The 18,468-nt window shown below is 47.0% G+C and overlaps 1 protein-coding gene across 1 annotated transcript; it reads left to right on the top strand.

The window, feature by feature from the left end:
• The first annotated feature begins 511 nt into the window (after nt 1-511).
• On the top strand, nt 512-4,433 carry LOC113566096 (40S ribosomal protein S10b-like). The gene is made up of 2 exons (XM_026990137.1): nt 512-554; nt 3,906-4,433. Exons 1-2 carry the CDS (start codon nt 512-514, stop codon nt 4,412-4,414), a joined length of 552 nt encoding a protein of 183 aa, XP_026845938.1. The 3' UTR covers nt 4,415-4,433.
• The last annotated feature ends 14,035 nt before the right edge of the window (nt 4,434-18,468 follow it).

The raw sequence follows: 18,468 nt of genomic DNA, 5'->3' as shown, positions 1-18,468 counted from the left end.
AGCAATGCAAGCTTAAAGCATAATTGGCAACTACGAGAACGAAAAGCTTCGAGTGTGTTTTTATCGCAATCGTTGCTCTCTCTTATCAGCAGCGGTTGGCCGCTGCGCATGCCTTTTAGAATTTTACGAATGCCGACGCAAAGCAGAAAAGGGAAATTGGGTCACTTACAGCTTCAGTACAGTGGTCCCTCGCTGAAAGGCGCCTTTCGTTGTGAAGCTGTGGAAACAGCTAAAAAAGGGGGGGATATTTGAAAGGTTTGGGGTATTTTTTTTTCTAATTTTTTTATTTTCAACCATCAAAATAAATTAAGTTTTAGGAACTTTCGCGCTCACGGCTATCGATGCAGCACTGCCTCGGAGTTAATGAAAGTAACATAGGAATAGCAGGGCTCAGAAGGAACCAAAAAAGAAGGAAAATGGAAGCTACACTATGCTACAAAATATTGGACCGGATCCGTAACGGCTTCTTCTAGTTAGTTAGCGGAGCACGAGGGGAGGGGGGGTGATCTCTATGCCCTCTATGCATCACACTACAAGGCGCATGGGGCCTGCGCGTAGGTTATGTATGGCCAATAACCATACAGAATATGCATAGATGTGCCAGTTCATACAACGAAAGCGTCACACACTGGCTAGCGCGTTCAGTACCCCAGAGTGACGTCATCATGAGAGAGAGAGAGCGCAGAGAGAACATCTTTGCATGTGTTAGTACACACGCAATATGTTTCGACAAAAATATGTGATTGTATGCTTTTTCAGATTTTTCAGTACTTGAACTCTCTCAGGTCTGGTTCTGTTTTGCCACCAGCATGTTTTAGTGTATGGGTGCACATGCATTCTCACGTACTTTGCGTGTGTGTGTTTACTATTGCTGGCCGCTAGAACTGAAATTTGAGTTTGATTCTTGTTTTGGGTCTTTTGATGGTCTGACCTACCGCCACAAAATAAATGAAGAATGGGCAGGGGGTTGGGGTATGGTACACTAGGGCGCGGGAAATAAAATAAAAGCTGTTATTTGTTTGATTTATACCACAACAGTATTATAATAATATAATTACACATTTATTTCCTTATTTCAAACAGGATTATTATAAATTATAAAAATTATGCAATTATGCAATTATGCAAATTATGCAAAATATAATTGCACATTTATTTCCTTATCTTAAGCAGGTTTATTATAAATTATAAAAATTATGAAAACGCAGTCGGTTCTCGACTTTTTTGTTTATTATAACTAAAACAATGATGTATCTAAATATACAATATAAGAAAATATAGATATATACTTAAATAAATATGCATAAATATAAATGGAATTGGTTTTACATATATTTCAAATCAATTGTCAATTGCGCGCTTTCCGACAGGAATCTGCAAAGCAAAAATTTAGATGCCGGTCGCACCTTGAATACTCTCATGGACAATACCCATACATTTTCTAATTCAATTATAAAGACAACATTAAGACAACAGTAATTTTACCCTCATGCAATATACGAATGTAATAATCTTTAATATTTATGTACATGCTATGCTATGACATGCATCGATAATTGGCACAAGGTTATTGCATGCGATATGCCCGAGCACCATAGCAATAACCTAACCTGGATCTGTACTGTCCAGCCGCAACCGTTACAATATGATAACGCACACAGACAACTATGAATTGCTGAGGAGAATAGAAATGCTTAAAGAGGGCGAGAATATTTTGACTATAGAAAAATTGCAAATTGTTAGGAACAAAATCATGGAAAACGTCAGTAAGGCATATCACACCAATAGTATAGTCTCTTACAATGATTTGCGCACAATGTATGTTACGTTCGAAAACGTCTTTAGGCGAATCTTTGCCCAAAGTAATAAGATCAATGTATTTAATGCAAAACTAGCTCCTAAATTCTTGAAGGCAACTGTAGTTCGAAAGTTTGGTAACCACTGTTATGAATTAGAAGAAGATGGTAAACTGATAGGAAAGTTCCATGCCAAAGACCTACAGAAATGCGTAACTTAAAGGATGAACGTTTTTCAGCTTATTTTGAGCAAGTAGAACAGCTTAAAAATAACCTGTGATGTGATGGCAAATATTTGGATTGACTTATTTTTGTGCACATTGCTGTAGCTTATCTGCAAGCATTGGAATAAATGGGAATAAAGAGAAAGCTTTTGACGGGAGAGCGAGCTTTGAGTTATCGTGGTGGGTTATCTAGGCCTTGTGCTTTAGAGCGTGCGGTTAGAATGGGATCAAGAGACAAAATCAAAGCTCAAGCGTTGGATCATTCGATCCATAGAACTGAATTGTGAAAGGGAAGTTTGGTGGAACGGCAAGATAAAAGAAAAGAAAAGGTTATACACGTGTTTAAAAAAAACGAGGGGGAACGTTGTGAGTTGCTGCGGAGACTGCAACTCTACATTTATACCCGATACTTAGTCAGTATGGCTCTTTTCCGGCAGACGCCGCTTATATTGAACGACACGACAAAGAGTGCGTGCGAGAGAGACAAAAAATCAGTCTGAGCGTGACGTCGGGCGCTGCGTAGCCCCTGCAAATTGATTTGTAGAGCAACGAAGTTTTGGATCCAGACTTCTGTGATAGACATATCACTGCTACAAAAATATTTCAAAACTTTGCCCCGGCCACTTCCGCCCCCACAAAGGGTGAAAAAAACAATTTCATTTTTTCTCGCCCTGTCTCTCTCTAACACACACGTAGCATAGGCGGCTTTGCTTAGAGTAAAACATTAGCGCCTAGATCTCAGAGACTATAAAAGCTAGAGAAAGCAAATTTGGTATCCACACTCCTAATATATCGGACCGAGACGAGTTTGTTTCAAAATTTCGCCACACCCCCTTCCGCCCCCGCAAAGGATGCAGATCTGGGGATATTCATAAATCTCAGAGACTATTAAGGCTAGAGTAACCAAATTTGGTGTCCGCACTTCTGTTAGATCTCACTATAAAACGTATATCTCAGAATTTCGCCCCACCCCCTTCCGCCCCCACAAAGGACGAGAATCTGTTGCATCCACAATATTGCAGATTCGAGAAAACTAAAAACGCAGAATCATAGAGAATGACTATATCTATCCGGATAGATAATCAGATAATTTTTGTAGCCAAAAGGAACAAATCAATTTGCATTGGCTACGCAGCGCCCGACGTCACGCTCAGACTGATCTTCTGTCTCTCTCGCACGCATTCTTTGTCGTGTCGTTTAATATTAGCGGCGTCTGCCGGAGGAGAGCCATACTGATTTAGTATCGGGTATAACTGTAGAGTTGCGGTGTCCGCAGCAACTCACAACGTTCCCCCTCGTTACTTTTCGGTACAAGAACTTCCCTTGCAACGGCAGCGAAATGTATTCCGCCGAAATTACGCTTATTAGGTTTTGAGTTGAAAGATTTTTCGGTCAGAAAAGCTTCATCATCGATGTCGTTAGGTAAATCAGAGAACTCATTTTTGATAGAAAGTTCCTTTTTTGAGGACCCAAACTGACTCGTTTTGTGTTTGTATTCCAATGCTTTGAGGTGGTGAAAGTGGTTTGTTCTGCGTAGTTCGTATATCCATTGTCTTATTTCTTTTTTTATTTTGATAGTAACACAAATCTTGACGTATTTTAATCCATTTATTAAAGTCACTAGTTTTTTTTATCATTTAAAATAGAAAAAAACGTTATATTTATTAAATCGTTTTTCTGGGCATTATTTACCAATTTTTGATATGCATTTGTATGCATTAAAATAACTTTGTTTAATTGATGCTTATTTTTAAGCATTGTTCAATATTTTTCAAAAAATCCCCGAAAGCAATGAACTTATTTAAACAGGTAAAAATCCTCCTTTTTGGATGAGAACTTTTCTCTTAGAATTTATTGACCGTTTTGGACATGAAATAAGACGTAGACAACATATCCTTTCTCCTTTCTTTCCGGTCTCCGCTACAAAGAAGACGCAAACATGTTCATGCCAAAGGCCCATCGTGTCGCGTCATTGTGGCGAAAAAGGATTTCCATGCACAGAAGCACCCCGAGTTTGAGTCAATTCCCAACCTTCATGTCATTAAGGCACTGCAGTCGCTGCATTCTCGCGGCCTTGTCAAGGAGCAGTTTGCTTGGAGACACTACTACTGGTATTTGACCAACGAGGGCATTGAGGAGCTCCGCAGCTACCTGCACTTGCCCCCAGAGATCGTGCCCTCGACCCTGAAGCGCCCTGCTCGCTCTGAAACTGTGCGCCCACGCCCAGCTGCTGGCGGCCCACGCGGTACTGGTGATGCCTCCAAGACTGGCGAGGATCGCTCGGCTTACAGACGCGCCCCCGGCGGCAGCGGTGTGGACAAGAAGGGAGACGTTGGACCCGGCGCTGGAGAGGTTGAGTTCCGTGGCGGATTCGGTCGTGGCTCGCGCAACTAAATACGCGGCGCCCTTCTTTTTTTATGTATCCATTAAACAAATGAGGATGTTTAGAGGTTTTCATCAGTCCGCAACAACATATAGTTGCTTTTTTGATATCTTATGATTTCCTCGTAGAGTATTCAACACTATCTCCACTAATGCTTTTACTAACTCAATGTCACAATTACTTATAATTGCATTTCGAAGCTTATTATTTGCCCTTTTCAGTCGATTTAGATTCTTTTTGTAAACCATTTTCATCTGAAAAGCAAACTGTATACTCAGAATTAAAAATATGTGTACGAAATCTAAGGAGATCATTTATTCCCTGAGTAAGATCAATAAGTAAATAACCATGTGGTTTATCTGTCACCTCCTTATATATTCTGAAGAGCTCCTGAGAATTTTCAGGATAAATTTGTCTTGCTAAGCATTGAAATTGAAGCTTATCTCTAAGATTTTTGAACGCAACGATCTATTTTTTGTTTAGTGAAATATCTCGAGTACGTGATGATTTATGAAATATATTTTGTGTGACTACTATTACGGATAAATTCCTGTGGGGTGATCCTTTTGTAAATAGCTCACAGACATTTTTATTAAATGCACCCATCATTAAGTCATCTAGTATTAAAAGAATAGGCTCATGATTTTCATTTTTAATTGTTTCGGGAACTCCTTTATAGTATTCGATGGTATTAAAATTTGGCTTAGCATGCTCCTCTCCATAACACCAAATTATTCGATTAATTGAAATGCTCAGCAAATCATTCCTTTTGTTTATTAAATTTTCTAAAAACGTTGTCTTACCAGATCCTGAAGGTCTGCAAATAAGCATTCTAAAAGGATGTATAAATTGCTTAAACATTTTTGGTTATGTTTTATTTATTAATATTTTATAAATGTTTTCTAACATCTAAGATGTTCTAATTACGCGTCTCCTGATCGCGCTTTTTGGGACAATTTTTTTTCTAAGTGAGTATCAGATCCGCAATAATTACAATAAGCAACTTGTGTGTATCCGCTTTTGTGAGGATTCTTTTCAAGCAAACGCTTAAATGAATCCATTTTAAACAACTAGTTACTACAAGTGCTGAATATAAACTGAAAATCTAAACATATGAGTCACCATTACAGTAGATAGCGTAGTTAGAATTTTCCAAGATAACAAATAGCTTAAATAAATTATTTAGAGCACATCTGAGAGGAATTTTTTTGTGGATTCTACAGTTTGTAAACAAATTTGGATAAAATGTGAGACTTTTTCCTATATCGATATCAATCATATTATTTGTTAAATACTTAGATAACAACTTTTTTTTAATTTCACCACTTACAAATAACGGTGCTAAATCTATTTAGTGGTGAAAGTATTTCATGCCTATCTCCTTTATATACAGCCCAATTCAGTAAGAGTTCTTAGTTTAACAAAAGCATTCAACCCAAATGGACACGCTTCAATCAAAAAGAATTAGGTCCACTAGAAAGAAGCAGGATCACGAAGTCATTTTCGGTCTCGAATATTATGTAGTACATAATTTAAAACTTAAATGCGGTTTTTCAACTACAAGAAAATTCACTCCAACGATATGGATGCAGCAAAGCAAAAACAATTTCATCGGTTTAGATAAAGATGAATGGATGCAATTGGTTACATACAAGGAGTATATCCAATTGAAACTTGATCAGTATGATTTTTTGATGCCTGATACAATTATAGACCATCCATTATTGCCCACAATTAAGTGTAATTTTAGATTTCGAAAATCAGATAAGCAGTATGTGTTTATAATAAAGCAGTTTAGAAATAAAATTAAATTTGATAGTGAGTCCTGAAGATCGTTTTTAAGATTTTTTTTACCACATTTTTATGTTGGAATACGATACATTAGCAACAAATTATATACCTCTACTATAATAATATTATTCCTAAGTGTGCAGCCTTACAATAATTTGATGTTCAACTAGCTGATTTAGACGGTACTTATGATAGAAATGTGCAAATAGATTTAACCCGCTTATGCTTTGAAATTTCCAAAAAAAAATGTGTAATCAAATAAGCAATCATCCCAACATAACAATAGAAAATTAAAATTATATTAAAAATGAGTAAGCAACAAGTTGTTAATGAAATACATAAGCCTGCTAGAAGAAATTTTATTCGTCGTAAATTCGTACAAAAGGGAATTAATGACACGTGGCAAATCGATTTAGTTGAAATGATACCCTTTTATAAGGAAAAAAAAAGAAAAAAGGCACTTGCTGACAGTAATTGACACGTTCTCGAAGTATGCATATGCAGTTCCCGTTAAGTCTACAACAGCTATAGATATTTTATAAGCATTGAAGAAAATATTAAAAATATCTAAACATATACCTAAAAATATTCAATCTGATCAAGGAAAGGAGTTTTTTAATGTAGCCTTCGGAGAGTTAATGAAAAAGAATAACATTAACCATTACCATACATATATACACCTTAAGGTATCTATTTGTGAACGTTTTAATAGAACATTAAAAAATCGTATGTGGAAAATCTTTAGTATGCAGGGTAATCATACGTGGATTTATACCTTGCATGACTTACTAAAAGATTATAATAATTCATATCACCGTACTATAAAAATGAAGAGTTTATTTTGAAAACAGCTTATAATATTTGTAAGGTATTTCCTAAACACAAGTTTTCCATTGGTGATCCTGTTAGAATAAGTAAATATAAAGGTATTTTTACAAAGGGCTATGATCCAAACTGGACAACCGAAGTTTTTAAAAGTTTAAAAGTAAAGTCTACTAATCCTGTAGCATATGAACTGGAGGACAATAAGGGGGAAATGATCAAAGGCTCATTTTATGATCAAGAACTCCAAAAAGTTAAAGATGAAAATGCTTTCTTAGTGGAAAAAATACTCAGAAGGAAAAAATAACAAGTTTTTGTTAAATGGTTAGGTTTCGATGAAACACACAATTCATGGATAGATAAAAACAGTATATTATTTATCAGATTTAATTTATTTTTGTGTATTATTTACATTGAAATATAGTTTTAATTATACACAAATTAAAACGAAGGGGAACGTTGTGAGTTGCTGCGGACACCGCAACTCTACAGTTATACCCGATAATAAGTCAGTATGGCTCTCCTCCGGCAGACGCCGCTAATATTAAACGACACGACAAAGAGTGCGTGCGAGAGAGACAGAAAATCAGTCTGAGCGTGACGTCGGGCGCTGCGTAGCCACTGCAAATTGATTTGTTCCTTTTGGCTATAAAAATGATCTGATCTGATCCAGACTCAGCAATCTGATAGATATTGTCAATCTCTATGATTCTGCGTTTTTAGTTTTCTCGAATCTGCAATATTGTGGATGCAACAGATTCTCGTCCTTTGTGGGGGCGGAAGGGGGTGGGGCGAAATTCTGAGATATACGTTTTATAGTGAGGTCTAACAGGAGTGCGGATACTAAATTTGGTTACTCTAGCCTTAATAGTCCCTGAGATTTGTGAATATCCCCAGATTTGCATCCTTGGTGGGGGCGGAAGGGGGTGTGGTGTGTCTAAAAGATATGGTCATTCTCTACGACAAAAACGCAGAATCGTAGAGAATGGCCATATCTTTTAGACTGCAGAATCTGAACTTATTATAGCCAGCATCAAGAAAACAATTTCATTTTTTCTCTCTAACACACACGTAGCATAGGCGGCTTTGCTTAGAGTAAATCATTAGCGCCTAGATCTCAGAGACTATAAAAGCTAGAGCAACCAAATTTGGTATCCACACTCCTAATATATCGGACCGAGACGAGTTTGTTTCAAAACAAACGGGGAACGTTGTGAGTTGCTGCGGACACCGCAACTCCACAGTTATACCCGATACTAAGTCAGTATGGCCACTAACCATACAGTATATATATACTGTATGGTTAGTGGTATGGCTCTCCTCCGGCAGACGCCGCTAATATTAAACGACACGACAAAGAGTGCGTGCGAGAGAGACAGAAAATCAGTCTGAGCGTGACGTCACGCGCTGCGTAGCCACTGCAAATTGATTTGTTTCCTTTGGCTATAAAAATGATCTGATCTGATCCAGATTCAGCAATCTGATAGATATGGTCATTATCTATGATTCTGCGTTTTTAGTTTTCTCAAATCTGCAATATTGTGGATGCCACAGATTTTCGCCCTTTGTGGGGGCGGAAGTGGGCGGGGCAAAGTTTTGAAATATTTTTGTAGCAGTGACATATCACAGAAGCCTGGATCCAAAACATCGTTGCTCTAGCTCTTATAGTCTTTGAGCATTAGGCGCTGAAGGGGACGAACAGACGGACAGACGGACGGACGGACAGACGGACAGACGGACATGGCTCAATCGACTCGGCTATTGATGCTGATCAAGAATATATATACTTTATGGGGTCGGAAACGATTCCTTCTGAACGTTACACACATCCACTTTTACCACAAACCTAATATACCCCAATACTCATTTTGAGTATCGGGTATAATTACATTAACCATTTTGAAAAATGGACTGGACAAATGGCAATGGCAGCCAAATTATCTCCAAAGATTTCAACACTGTGGAAATTATGTCTTGCTATGCGTTGTCTAAACCCTGCTGAGTTTTGTCTTGAATCATAATGTTTAACCTCAAGATGTTTTTCTACATTCTCCATTGTTTTGCCGTAAACGGCATATTATGATATTATGAATATCATCAGGATATCGCATATCTACTTCTAAAATATATCCAACATCACTAGATGCAGAACGTTGAAAGATGAAATTTCATCGTTACTTAGAAATTTAAAATTAGAAAATGGAAGGGGTTGACTCATAGCCCATCCATATACATAAATTGTTGGCGTCAATATATGAAAGGAAATTTATGGGTTCGGTACGCTTAAATTTATTATTTAAATATTTGTTATTTGCTGTTGCAATCCGTTGAGTACATTGGGTCAACCCTCCACGAACAGCAGTTTTAAAAAAATTATAAATGTCAGGATCATTTCCAAGTTCTAATTCTACCCTTGTGTCTTTAAACATTGCATCCCATGAAACTGAAGGAGCAGTAACATAATTAATGGAGTCTAACCTGTACTCTCGGGAACAAAGGCTCCTAAAATTCTCAAATACATCAGCAAGAATTAAAACATCGCCTTCCAAATATAATTTTAAATAATCTCTAATAGATTTGCAATTAAATGCGCTCCAAACCTTCTGAGCAAAGTTGTAGTCTTCAACACTACATTCCTCATCATTTAGTGAATTATAAAAATTATCTCGCGAAGGAAGCAGGGATTCATCAAATTTTTCAAAACTATCCAAATAATCTTCCTTTTCGTCGTATCATGTACAATTTTTCACCTTGATATTTAGTTTTCAAAATTTTAAAATTCGCTATGTTCATATAACTAGCGAGTTTTTCTAAGCTTGAATTTAAAAATCTATTTGAATCTATATATCTAATTTTATATTGATGAATAACATAATTTTCTCATGCACGTTATATATGTATGCATAATGAATCATTTGCATATTATAACTATTAATTCCAAGCAAGTTTATGTGGTGAGTCCGAATTTGCTTAGTCCTCACTGTGGGTCCCACAACGTTTTTTCCATTCTCATCGACTTCATAAACATTGATGCTAAAATCCTCATTTGCTGATTCGAATCGCTTGATTCCGGAAAAATTTAATCTTACTCCTTCATAATAAATTATGTCTTGCCGTATATTTCTCGGTATTTAAATTAGACATTTTGCCACATTTTTAGAAAACCAGCAAACACAAGTATTTAATTGCGACCATTAGGCAAATCAAGGAGAGCAGAAAAATTAATGGAATTATATGAATATATGAATATAATAAAGATATAAGGAAATTAATATTAATACTGTAACGAACCTGCTTTTTGGGCCCGCTTGAGTTTGCTGGGCTTGCTCAGCGGTCGGCAGATTCGCAGCAACGTATTTTTATTGTTGCCCCCAACGACAAATGATAAGACTTTCCTTTTCTTTGTATTTGAATTTCGCTTTATTCGCAATTCTATTAGGACTTAGGGCTAGGTGTTACAGTTTCTCTTAACTACCGATCTCCACCACGCGGGGGGCTCTCGTCGGGTGTGGCAGCGTCGAGGCTATTGATTGGGGCAAGTTGACCTCCGCTATTGCTTTGGTCCGCCACTCGAATCCGCACTCCACGTCTCGCACTCCCCTCCTAGCTTCCACCGGCGTACGGGGATCTTTACTTAATTTAGACTTACTCTGGGGGGGCAGGCGGGGCCTGTCTGCCTGCTGCTACACTTCACTACACTTCTTTGTTTCGTACCGAGTATCACTCTTGCGTTTCGACCGGGTCTCAACGTGCGCGCGCGCTTACTTATCCGCGTGAAAAGAGACCCGCTTTGACGCCGCCGCCTCCTTTTATAGCCCCTTGCCAGGCCCCGGCTCGGCGTCGGTAGTTTTCCATCGCCGTCTCCTGGTTTCCACGGCCTTCGTAACGGGGCCTGGCCGGCGGCGTGATCCCGTGCCCTTATTTGGTCATGCGCCAAATTACTGCTGGCCCGATCCCGCCGTTTCCTTTGCCTCTCTTGTGTCTCTCTCTCCGAGAGCAGGGCACTTCCCCTCTCGAGGCCCTTGGCCTCTTCGCCGCGTCCGGATAACCGGGGGCATCTGGCCTGACCTTCGCCTTATCCGGCCGGCCGTCAGCTTTTATCCGACTGTGCCTTGGGTCGCACTCGGCCTGTGGGAACCATGGTTCCTCACACCCCCCTCTTTCTTCCCGTAGCGGAATACTTCCGTTTTCCGCGATCTCGGGATGGGGTGGGCTTTCCTCATTCAAACGGCCCGAAGTTGCGCGCGCCCTTTGTTGTACCTGGGATCGCCGGCGTTCTGGCGCCCTCTGGCGCCTTGGCTCGGGGGCGCTGTCAGCCCTTGCACTTTTCTGGCTGGCGCCGACTCCCGCCTATCGATAAGGTGTAGGGGCGCTTCTGCGATCCACTCGATACTTCCCCCCCTAGTCGATATTCCGTTTTCTTCTTTTCTTTGTTTTTTTTTCTTTATTCATATTCTCCCGCGTGTTCTGCCCTTTTTTTTTTTGTGTTTCTGCTGCCCCCCCCCCCCCCTTTTTCTTCTCTTCTCCGTCTTCCTTTATTTTTGCTCTCTGAATACCTCCGTGCGCGTGGCCGACATGGCGATGCGGTAACGCGTACCTCGCTCGCTTACCAATTTTTTTACACGTCTACCCACGAGGCGTATCTGGGCCTGTGCGCGGCTCACTGCCGCCGGCCACTCCTCCCGCGGGATCGCCTCCCAGTGGCCCGTGGCTGCCGGTGCTGAGCTCTGCCGCTGCAGGGCCGGCCGCTTGGGTCTTGCCTGGGGCTCCGGGCAGGAGGCCTGCCTCTTCAGTGTTGGGCGCTCGACCGCCCCCGACCTCTCCGGCGCGGGCCACACCCACGGACCGCGTTCCCACGCCTCGACCTCCGCGTGTTCCGTCGCCTCCGCCGTCGCCGCCTCCGCCGTCGCCGCCTCTGCCGTCGCCGCCTCTGCCGTCGCCATCTCCGCCGTCGCCGCCTCCGCCGTCGCCGACTCTGCCGTCGCCGCCTCTGCCGTTGCCGACTCTGCCGTCGCCGCCTCTGCCGTTGCCGACTCTGCCGTCGCCGCCTCTGCCGTCGCCGCCTCTGCCGTTGCCGTCTCCGCCGTCGCCGCCTCCGCCGTCGCCGCCTCTGCCGTCGCCGCCTCTGCCGTCGCCGCCTCCGCCGTCGCCGCCTCTGCCGTCGCCGCCTCTGCCGTCGCCGCCTCCGCCGTCGCCGCCTCTGCCGTCGCCGCCTCTGCCGTCGTCGGCGCGGGATCCGATTTGTGGTTTCTCCTCCGCGGGTCCCTGTCGTTGCTGCCGAGGGGGCTCTCCTCCCACACCCGGGCGCCGGTCTCTGGCTGAGTCTCGCACGGGGCGGGCCCCGAGGCCCACGTGATGTGCAGGGTCTGATGGTGCCACACCATCCCCTGGCGCACGGCGGTCCTCACCTCCTGGGACACGTATGGCCCTATCACGGCCGCCTCCGGTCCCCTCCATTGTGGCTGCTGCTGCCACTGCCCGTTCTCTTGCTGCTGCTGCTGCTGCTGGCGCTGCTGATGTTGGTGCGGCTGCTGCTGCTGCTGCTGCTGCTGCGGCTGCTGCTGCTGCTGCGGCTGCTGATGTTGGTGCTGCTGCTGCTGCTGCTGCTGCGGCTGCTGCTGCTGCGGCTGCTGATGTTGGTGCTGCTGCTGCTGCTGCTGCTGCTGCTCCTTGGCTTGCGGTGGCCGCCTCTCGGAGCCCTCTTCGTCCTCGGCTGGTGGCGTAGGCTGCCACAATTCGTCTTCCTCCTCCTCGGCCTGTTGCAGTCGCCGCTGCCATTCGGCCTCGGGATTCGAGGCCCGCTCGCCCCTGGCCGGGGACTGCATCGGCGGCCGCACCACTCGGAATGGCGGGGGTGGCGGCGCCTCGTCGCTCTCGTGGCCGGGCTCCTCCTTCCTGGTGGCCTTTCTCTCTTGTCGCCGCCGCGCCTCCAGCCGCTCGTCCCTCCGCCGTCGGATCGTTCGCGCCGCCTCCAGCACCCGGCGGATCCGGCGCTTCTCCTCCGCCGTCGCCTCCTGGAACTTCCGTTTTAACGCCTCGCCCCGGTCGCGCGGGGTCAGCGGCCTTCTTACTCTGGCCTTTTCTTGGGCGGTTGGGGCGCGTGGACCGTCGATGCAAATAACGTCGTCGTCGCTCTCCCCGGCCCCCTCGTCCGAGGATACCGTCGGTGACACGGAGTCGTGGCCCGACGGCGCCGGCGATACTAACGGCGAGGCCAACAGCTGGAGGAACTGGGAGCCATCGCACCAATCCTCCTCGTCGCCACGCGAGAGCACGGACGCCCGTCGCTGACGAGAAGCCTTGGCGCGGTAGCCCCCCTCCCCCACTATCGCCTGCTGCTCCTCCAAGAACGCCCTCAGATCCTCCATCTTCTTCTTCCTATCCTCGTGGGTGAGCCGTTTCGTCTCCATTTTTTTTTCCTTTTTTTTTTTTTTTGCGGTTTCTCCTTGGTGATAATTACCTTCAAGTGCTCGCTGTTCCGTCTTCCACCCGCATATATACCCGCGTTGCATTACCAGTCGTTCCCTCTAACGGTGCCGGTGCGTCGGGTTTCGGTCTCTCTTGCCTGGTTCTAACGGTTGTTACGCGTGTGCTCATGGCCTCTCTCTACAGGCCGCGCTCTCTAACGGCATCTTTCCCCTGGTTGGGTGAGTACCGACGCGCTCTCCGCTCTCTATCCGACTTCGCCTTGTCTTTTTTTTTGGATACTGTTGTGTTCTCGCCGCGCTCTGTGTTGGCTGACGGATAATATTTTTCCATCTTTGATGGACCCACCCCCTTCCCATTTGTGCTTACGTGTATTTCTCCTTTTATTTTAATTACAATTTACTTCCCTGCTACCGTCGACCTGTTCTTCATCCCGTGCTGATTGGACCCTCCTTGGCCTGGGTGAGTTCTCCCGACCCGGATGACTTTTACTTAACCCTTTCTCCCTTTCCAGCTCGCCCTCTGCCCTCACTGCGGGTCGCTTGCCGCGATTCCGCTCGTGAACAACGGGTCCTTCGACCCTCCGCCCGGGCTGGAATCTTTGGCTCACATCCCAGGGCAACTACTACGCGCCCCCGGCCGGACTCTTTTGACCGGCGTCTCCCTCACACAGTGGCTCGGACCCGAGGGTCATCCGACTCCTCGCCCGGTAGACCACGCATGAGCGGCACCCGTCGTTCCGGCCCGACGCTCGTAGTTGCCCTGTGAGGCCGCGTTGAGGCGTGAGCCTGGCCCCTGGGTTTCCCTTGGTCATCCGCTGCCTGAGATCACCCTCCCCGACCCCGGATTCGCCTCCCAGCTTTGGGGACGCGTTTCCTGTTCAGGTTTGCTGAGTTTTTCCTCTTCTCGCATTAATTTTCTTTACTCCTACTAATTCTCACTCTTTTTTTTTCCAGATCGTTCCAACCACAGCTTTCCTGCTCCTTCTCTTTTTTTTTTTTATTAAATCTAAGTGCGCCATTCCGTCACCCTGCGTGCTGACGAGTCTCGTGCGTGTCCTGCGCGGCACCCTTCCCCCGTCTCTAAGTGCACCAGTCCGTCACCCTGCGTGCTGACGAGTCTCGTGCGTGTCCTGCGCGGCACCCTTCCCCGTGTCCTGCGTGGCACCCTACCCCGTGTCCTGCGTGGCACCCTACCGTTCCTGGTCCTGCGTGACCCTTTTAGGGTGACCCCTTCTATCCATTCCCCCCTCACCCCTGCGTCTCTCGCTCCTCGGGCTGGGGTTTCAGGTCCCGTATGTGGGCCGTTCTCTTCTTCCTGTCGCCCTCCTTTCTTAGGTGGCAGATAACGGGGGATATAAAGTCCTCTATCTGGTATGGCCCATCGTACCTTGGTGCCAGCTTCGCGGCGAATCCCTCCGCCGCATTGGACAGGTGGTGCTGTTTGGCCCATACGATTTCTCCCACTTTGGGTCTCCACGGTCTTCTTCTCAGGTTGTAGTGCCTGGCCTGATCCTGGGCTGCCCTTTCCAAGTTTCGTCGTACCAACTGAAACAGCTCTTTTAACTTCTTCGCATTTTCATCCGGCGTCTCTGTGCCCTGCCCCGTGCCTACCGTCTCCTCGTCATATAGGGCCTTTGGCAGCCGGGGTTCCCTTCCTTGCACCACGAACGCCGGTGAATATCCAGTTGCATCCGACACTCCCGAATTCATGGCCAGCATTAGCTCCGGCCACTTTTCGTCCCAACACCTTTGATCGCCCTCGGTGAACTGAGCGATCATGGTCTTTATTGTTCTGTTCGTTCGCTCTGTCGGGTTTTCTTGCGGCGTGTATGGCGCCGTGAACTGGTGGCGGACTCCTAGCTGCTCCAGAAATCGTTTAAATGCCCTGCCCGCAAACTGCACCCCATTGTCCGTAATGAAGACTTTGGGTGCCCCAAACCGGGCTATTATGCGTTCTCGACAGGCCTTTATTAGTGCCTCGGCTGTGGCCTTCCTCAGCGGCACCAACTCGGTCCATTTTGAGAATCGATCCACTAGCACCAGCAGCATCGAGTTCCCATGCTTCGATCTCGGCAGCGGACCCACGAAGTCCGCGCATACCGTTGCCCATGGTTCTTCCGGTACCTGTGTCAACATCTCCCCTGCCGCTTGTAGCTGACTTGGCTTAAAACGCAAACACAGTTCGCACTTCCGCACGTAGGCCCTCACGTCTCTGTACATCCCCGGCCAGTAATACCTTGCCGCCACCCGTGCCGCGGTTCTCCTTCCGCCGGCGTGGCCTGCCTCCGGGTTATCGTGGCTCTCCTTTAAAACCCTTTCTCGGGCATATTTCGGCACACATAACTTCCACGAGGCGACTTCCTCGCTCCCGGCCCGGTGCGGAATGTGCCGGTACAGGTTCCCCCCCTTCTCCACATAGTCGGGGTACTTTGGGGCTTCTTTCCTGATCTTCTCTGCCATGCCTTCTAACCACTTGCAGGGCGGCTCGCCTACTGGCGGTGTTCCCTCCACATTTCTTATTCGACGGCCTCGCTCCTCCACCGGCTGTCGGGAGAGTGCGTCGGCTACCACGTTGAGCTGTCCTTTCCTGTATGCGATTTCAAAGTCGTACTGCTGCAACTCTAATGCCCATCTCGCCACTCTTCCCGACGGACTCTCTATGCTATTTAACCATTTCAGAGCCATGTGGTCCGTGACCACCTTGAAGCGATACCCTTCCAAGTATGGCCTCAACCGGCGTATGGCCCACACAATGGCCAGACATTCTTTCTCCGTCGCCGAATAGTTCCTTTCGGGTCCGTTTAGCGTCCTGCTAGCATACGATATTACCCGCTCTCCCCTTTCCGTCTCCTGAGTGAGAATCGCGCCCAGCCCATAATCACTGGCGTCTGTCTGCAGGATGAATTTCTTCGAGAAGTCGGGGCACGCCAGCACGGGGTCCGCCACTAGTCTTCTCTTCACCTCCTCGAACGCTTCCTGCCGTTCCCGGGTCCAGACCCATTCTGTCTTCTTCTTGAGGAGCCCGGTGAGAGGCTGCACTAGGGTGGCGAAGTCGGGCACGAACCTCCGGTACCACGAGGCCACTCCCAAGTACTGCCTTAGCTCCTTGACATTGGTCGGCGGTTTCAGTTCGGCGATGGCTGCGACTTTCTCGGGGTCCGTACATATCCCTTCGCCGGTTACCTTGTGGCCCAGATACCGCAGCTCTTTCCTGAAGAATTCGCACTTGTCCGCATTCAGCCGCAGGTTGGCCAAGCGGAGCCGTCGAAACACCTCTTTCAGGTTTCTTCGGTGTTCTTCTTCTGTTCGCCCGATGACCACTATGTCATCCTGGTACGCGAATGCGTGCGGCATCATCTCGGGCCCTATCACTTGGTCTAATGCCCGTTGAAAGGTGGCCGACGCGGAGTGTAACCCAAACGGCATCACCTTCCATTGGTATAGCCCCTTGCCGGGCACCGTGAACGCCGTGATCGGCCGGCTGCTCTCGGCCAGGGGGATCTGCCAATATCCATCCTTCAGATCCAGGCTACTTATGAACTTTGCTTCCCGCAGCTGATCGAGTATGTAATCGATCCTGGGCATTGGGTATGCGTCCTTCACTGATCTCGCGTTCACTTGACGAAAGTCCACGCACAATCTCCACTTGCCATTCTTCTTCTTCACCATCACTATAGGCGAACTGTAGGGGCTCTTTGACGGCTCTATGCATCCCTTTTCTAACAGTTCGTCCACTTTCTGGTTAATCTCGGCCTGCATTTTGGGGTTCTTTGGGTAATACCTTTGTTTAATCGGTTGCGGGTCACTCATGGTGATTGTATGCACCGCCACATTAGACACCCCCTCGATCTTGGCAAACGCCTCCAACTCTCGGGCCAAGAAGTCCTCCACTGGCTCTTCCCTCGCCCCCTCATTCCCGTTTGTGCTTTCCGCCACCTCTCGGGCGGCCGTTCTTAGGGTCGTGTCCGTCTTGTTGGCGTATTCCGGTCCTGTCTCTCCAGCTTCGGCCTTCGCCACTGACAGTCTTTCCTCCTGGCCTCCTCGTTCCCGATCTTGGGCAGGGATCACCACCCTGTGTCCTGCACAGGTCACCACTGCCCCGACCGCGCGGAGGAAATCCCATCCCAACACTAACTCGTCGATCACACCCGGCAATACGAGTAGCACCATTGGGATCTCCTTGTTCCCAAAGCCTACCTTCGTTTCGATCTGGTGTGTGATCTCCTGGCTATGGCCATCTGCCAACCTCACCCTTTTCCTTGCCGCCACCTCCCGGCCTTCACCCTTCAGTCGGTCCGCCAGCTCGCGGCTCACGAAACTGCTGGTGGCTCCTGTATCCACCGTGGCTTGCAGCTCCACGCCCGCGACCTCCACTACTGCGGATAACTGCTCCTCCTCGCAGATCAGCCTGCCGACTAGGCTTGAGGGACCGTTTCTTGCGACCCTGGCACGGCCCTCCGCGGCGTGGGTCGCGGGGCGTTTCCCGTCTTCCTGCAGCACTGCCATGCCGAGATGCCCACTTTTCCGCATCTCCAGCAGTAGGTGAGCGGTCGACCGTTGCACTCCCGGCTCCAATGATCCGCGCTCCCACACCTTCGGCACGCCTGGGCCGGATTCTTGACATATCCTTCCTCGATATTGCCGTTGGTCGGTGTCGGTAAGCGGCCATGCGCTCCCCTTTCCTCCCGTGCTGCCTCCTCCAGCGGGCCGTCTTTGCATCGTCGACATGCCGTCGTATCGGCCGGCTTGTGGAAGGGATTCGCTGCCCGGGCTTTCACGGTTGGATTCTCCCGTTGGAACTCTAGGCGGTCCCTTTCCAGCGCCTCGAACTCGTCTGCCAGTTCCATCATGGTGTCGAGATCCTTGCACCGGTGTGGTCTCATATACGCTCTCAAGTCGGGCATGCTATTCTCCCGAATCAACTCCGTTTGCTCTTCTTGGGGACATTTCAGGGGTCGCATAAGTGTCTGCATCTCTACCATATATTCTTTGAACGGCTCGCCCCACTTCTGTTTCCGCATCCT

The sequence above is a fragment of the Drosophila persimilis genome, unplaced genomic scaffold (genome assembly GCF_003286085.1).
Source record: "Drosophila persimilis strain 14011-0111.01,24,50 unplaced genomic scaffold, DperRS2 tig00000520-arrow-pilon, whole genome shotgun sequence".
NCBI classification, from domain to species: domain Eukaryota; kingdom Metazoa; phylum Arthropoda; class Insecta; order Diptera; family Drosophilidae; genus Drosophila; species Drosophila persimilis.
The sequence above is the reverse complement of the archived record's forward strand: the minus strand, read 5'-3'. Positions and strand labels throughout refer to the sequence as shown.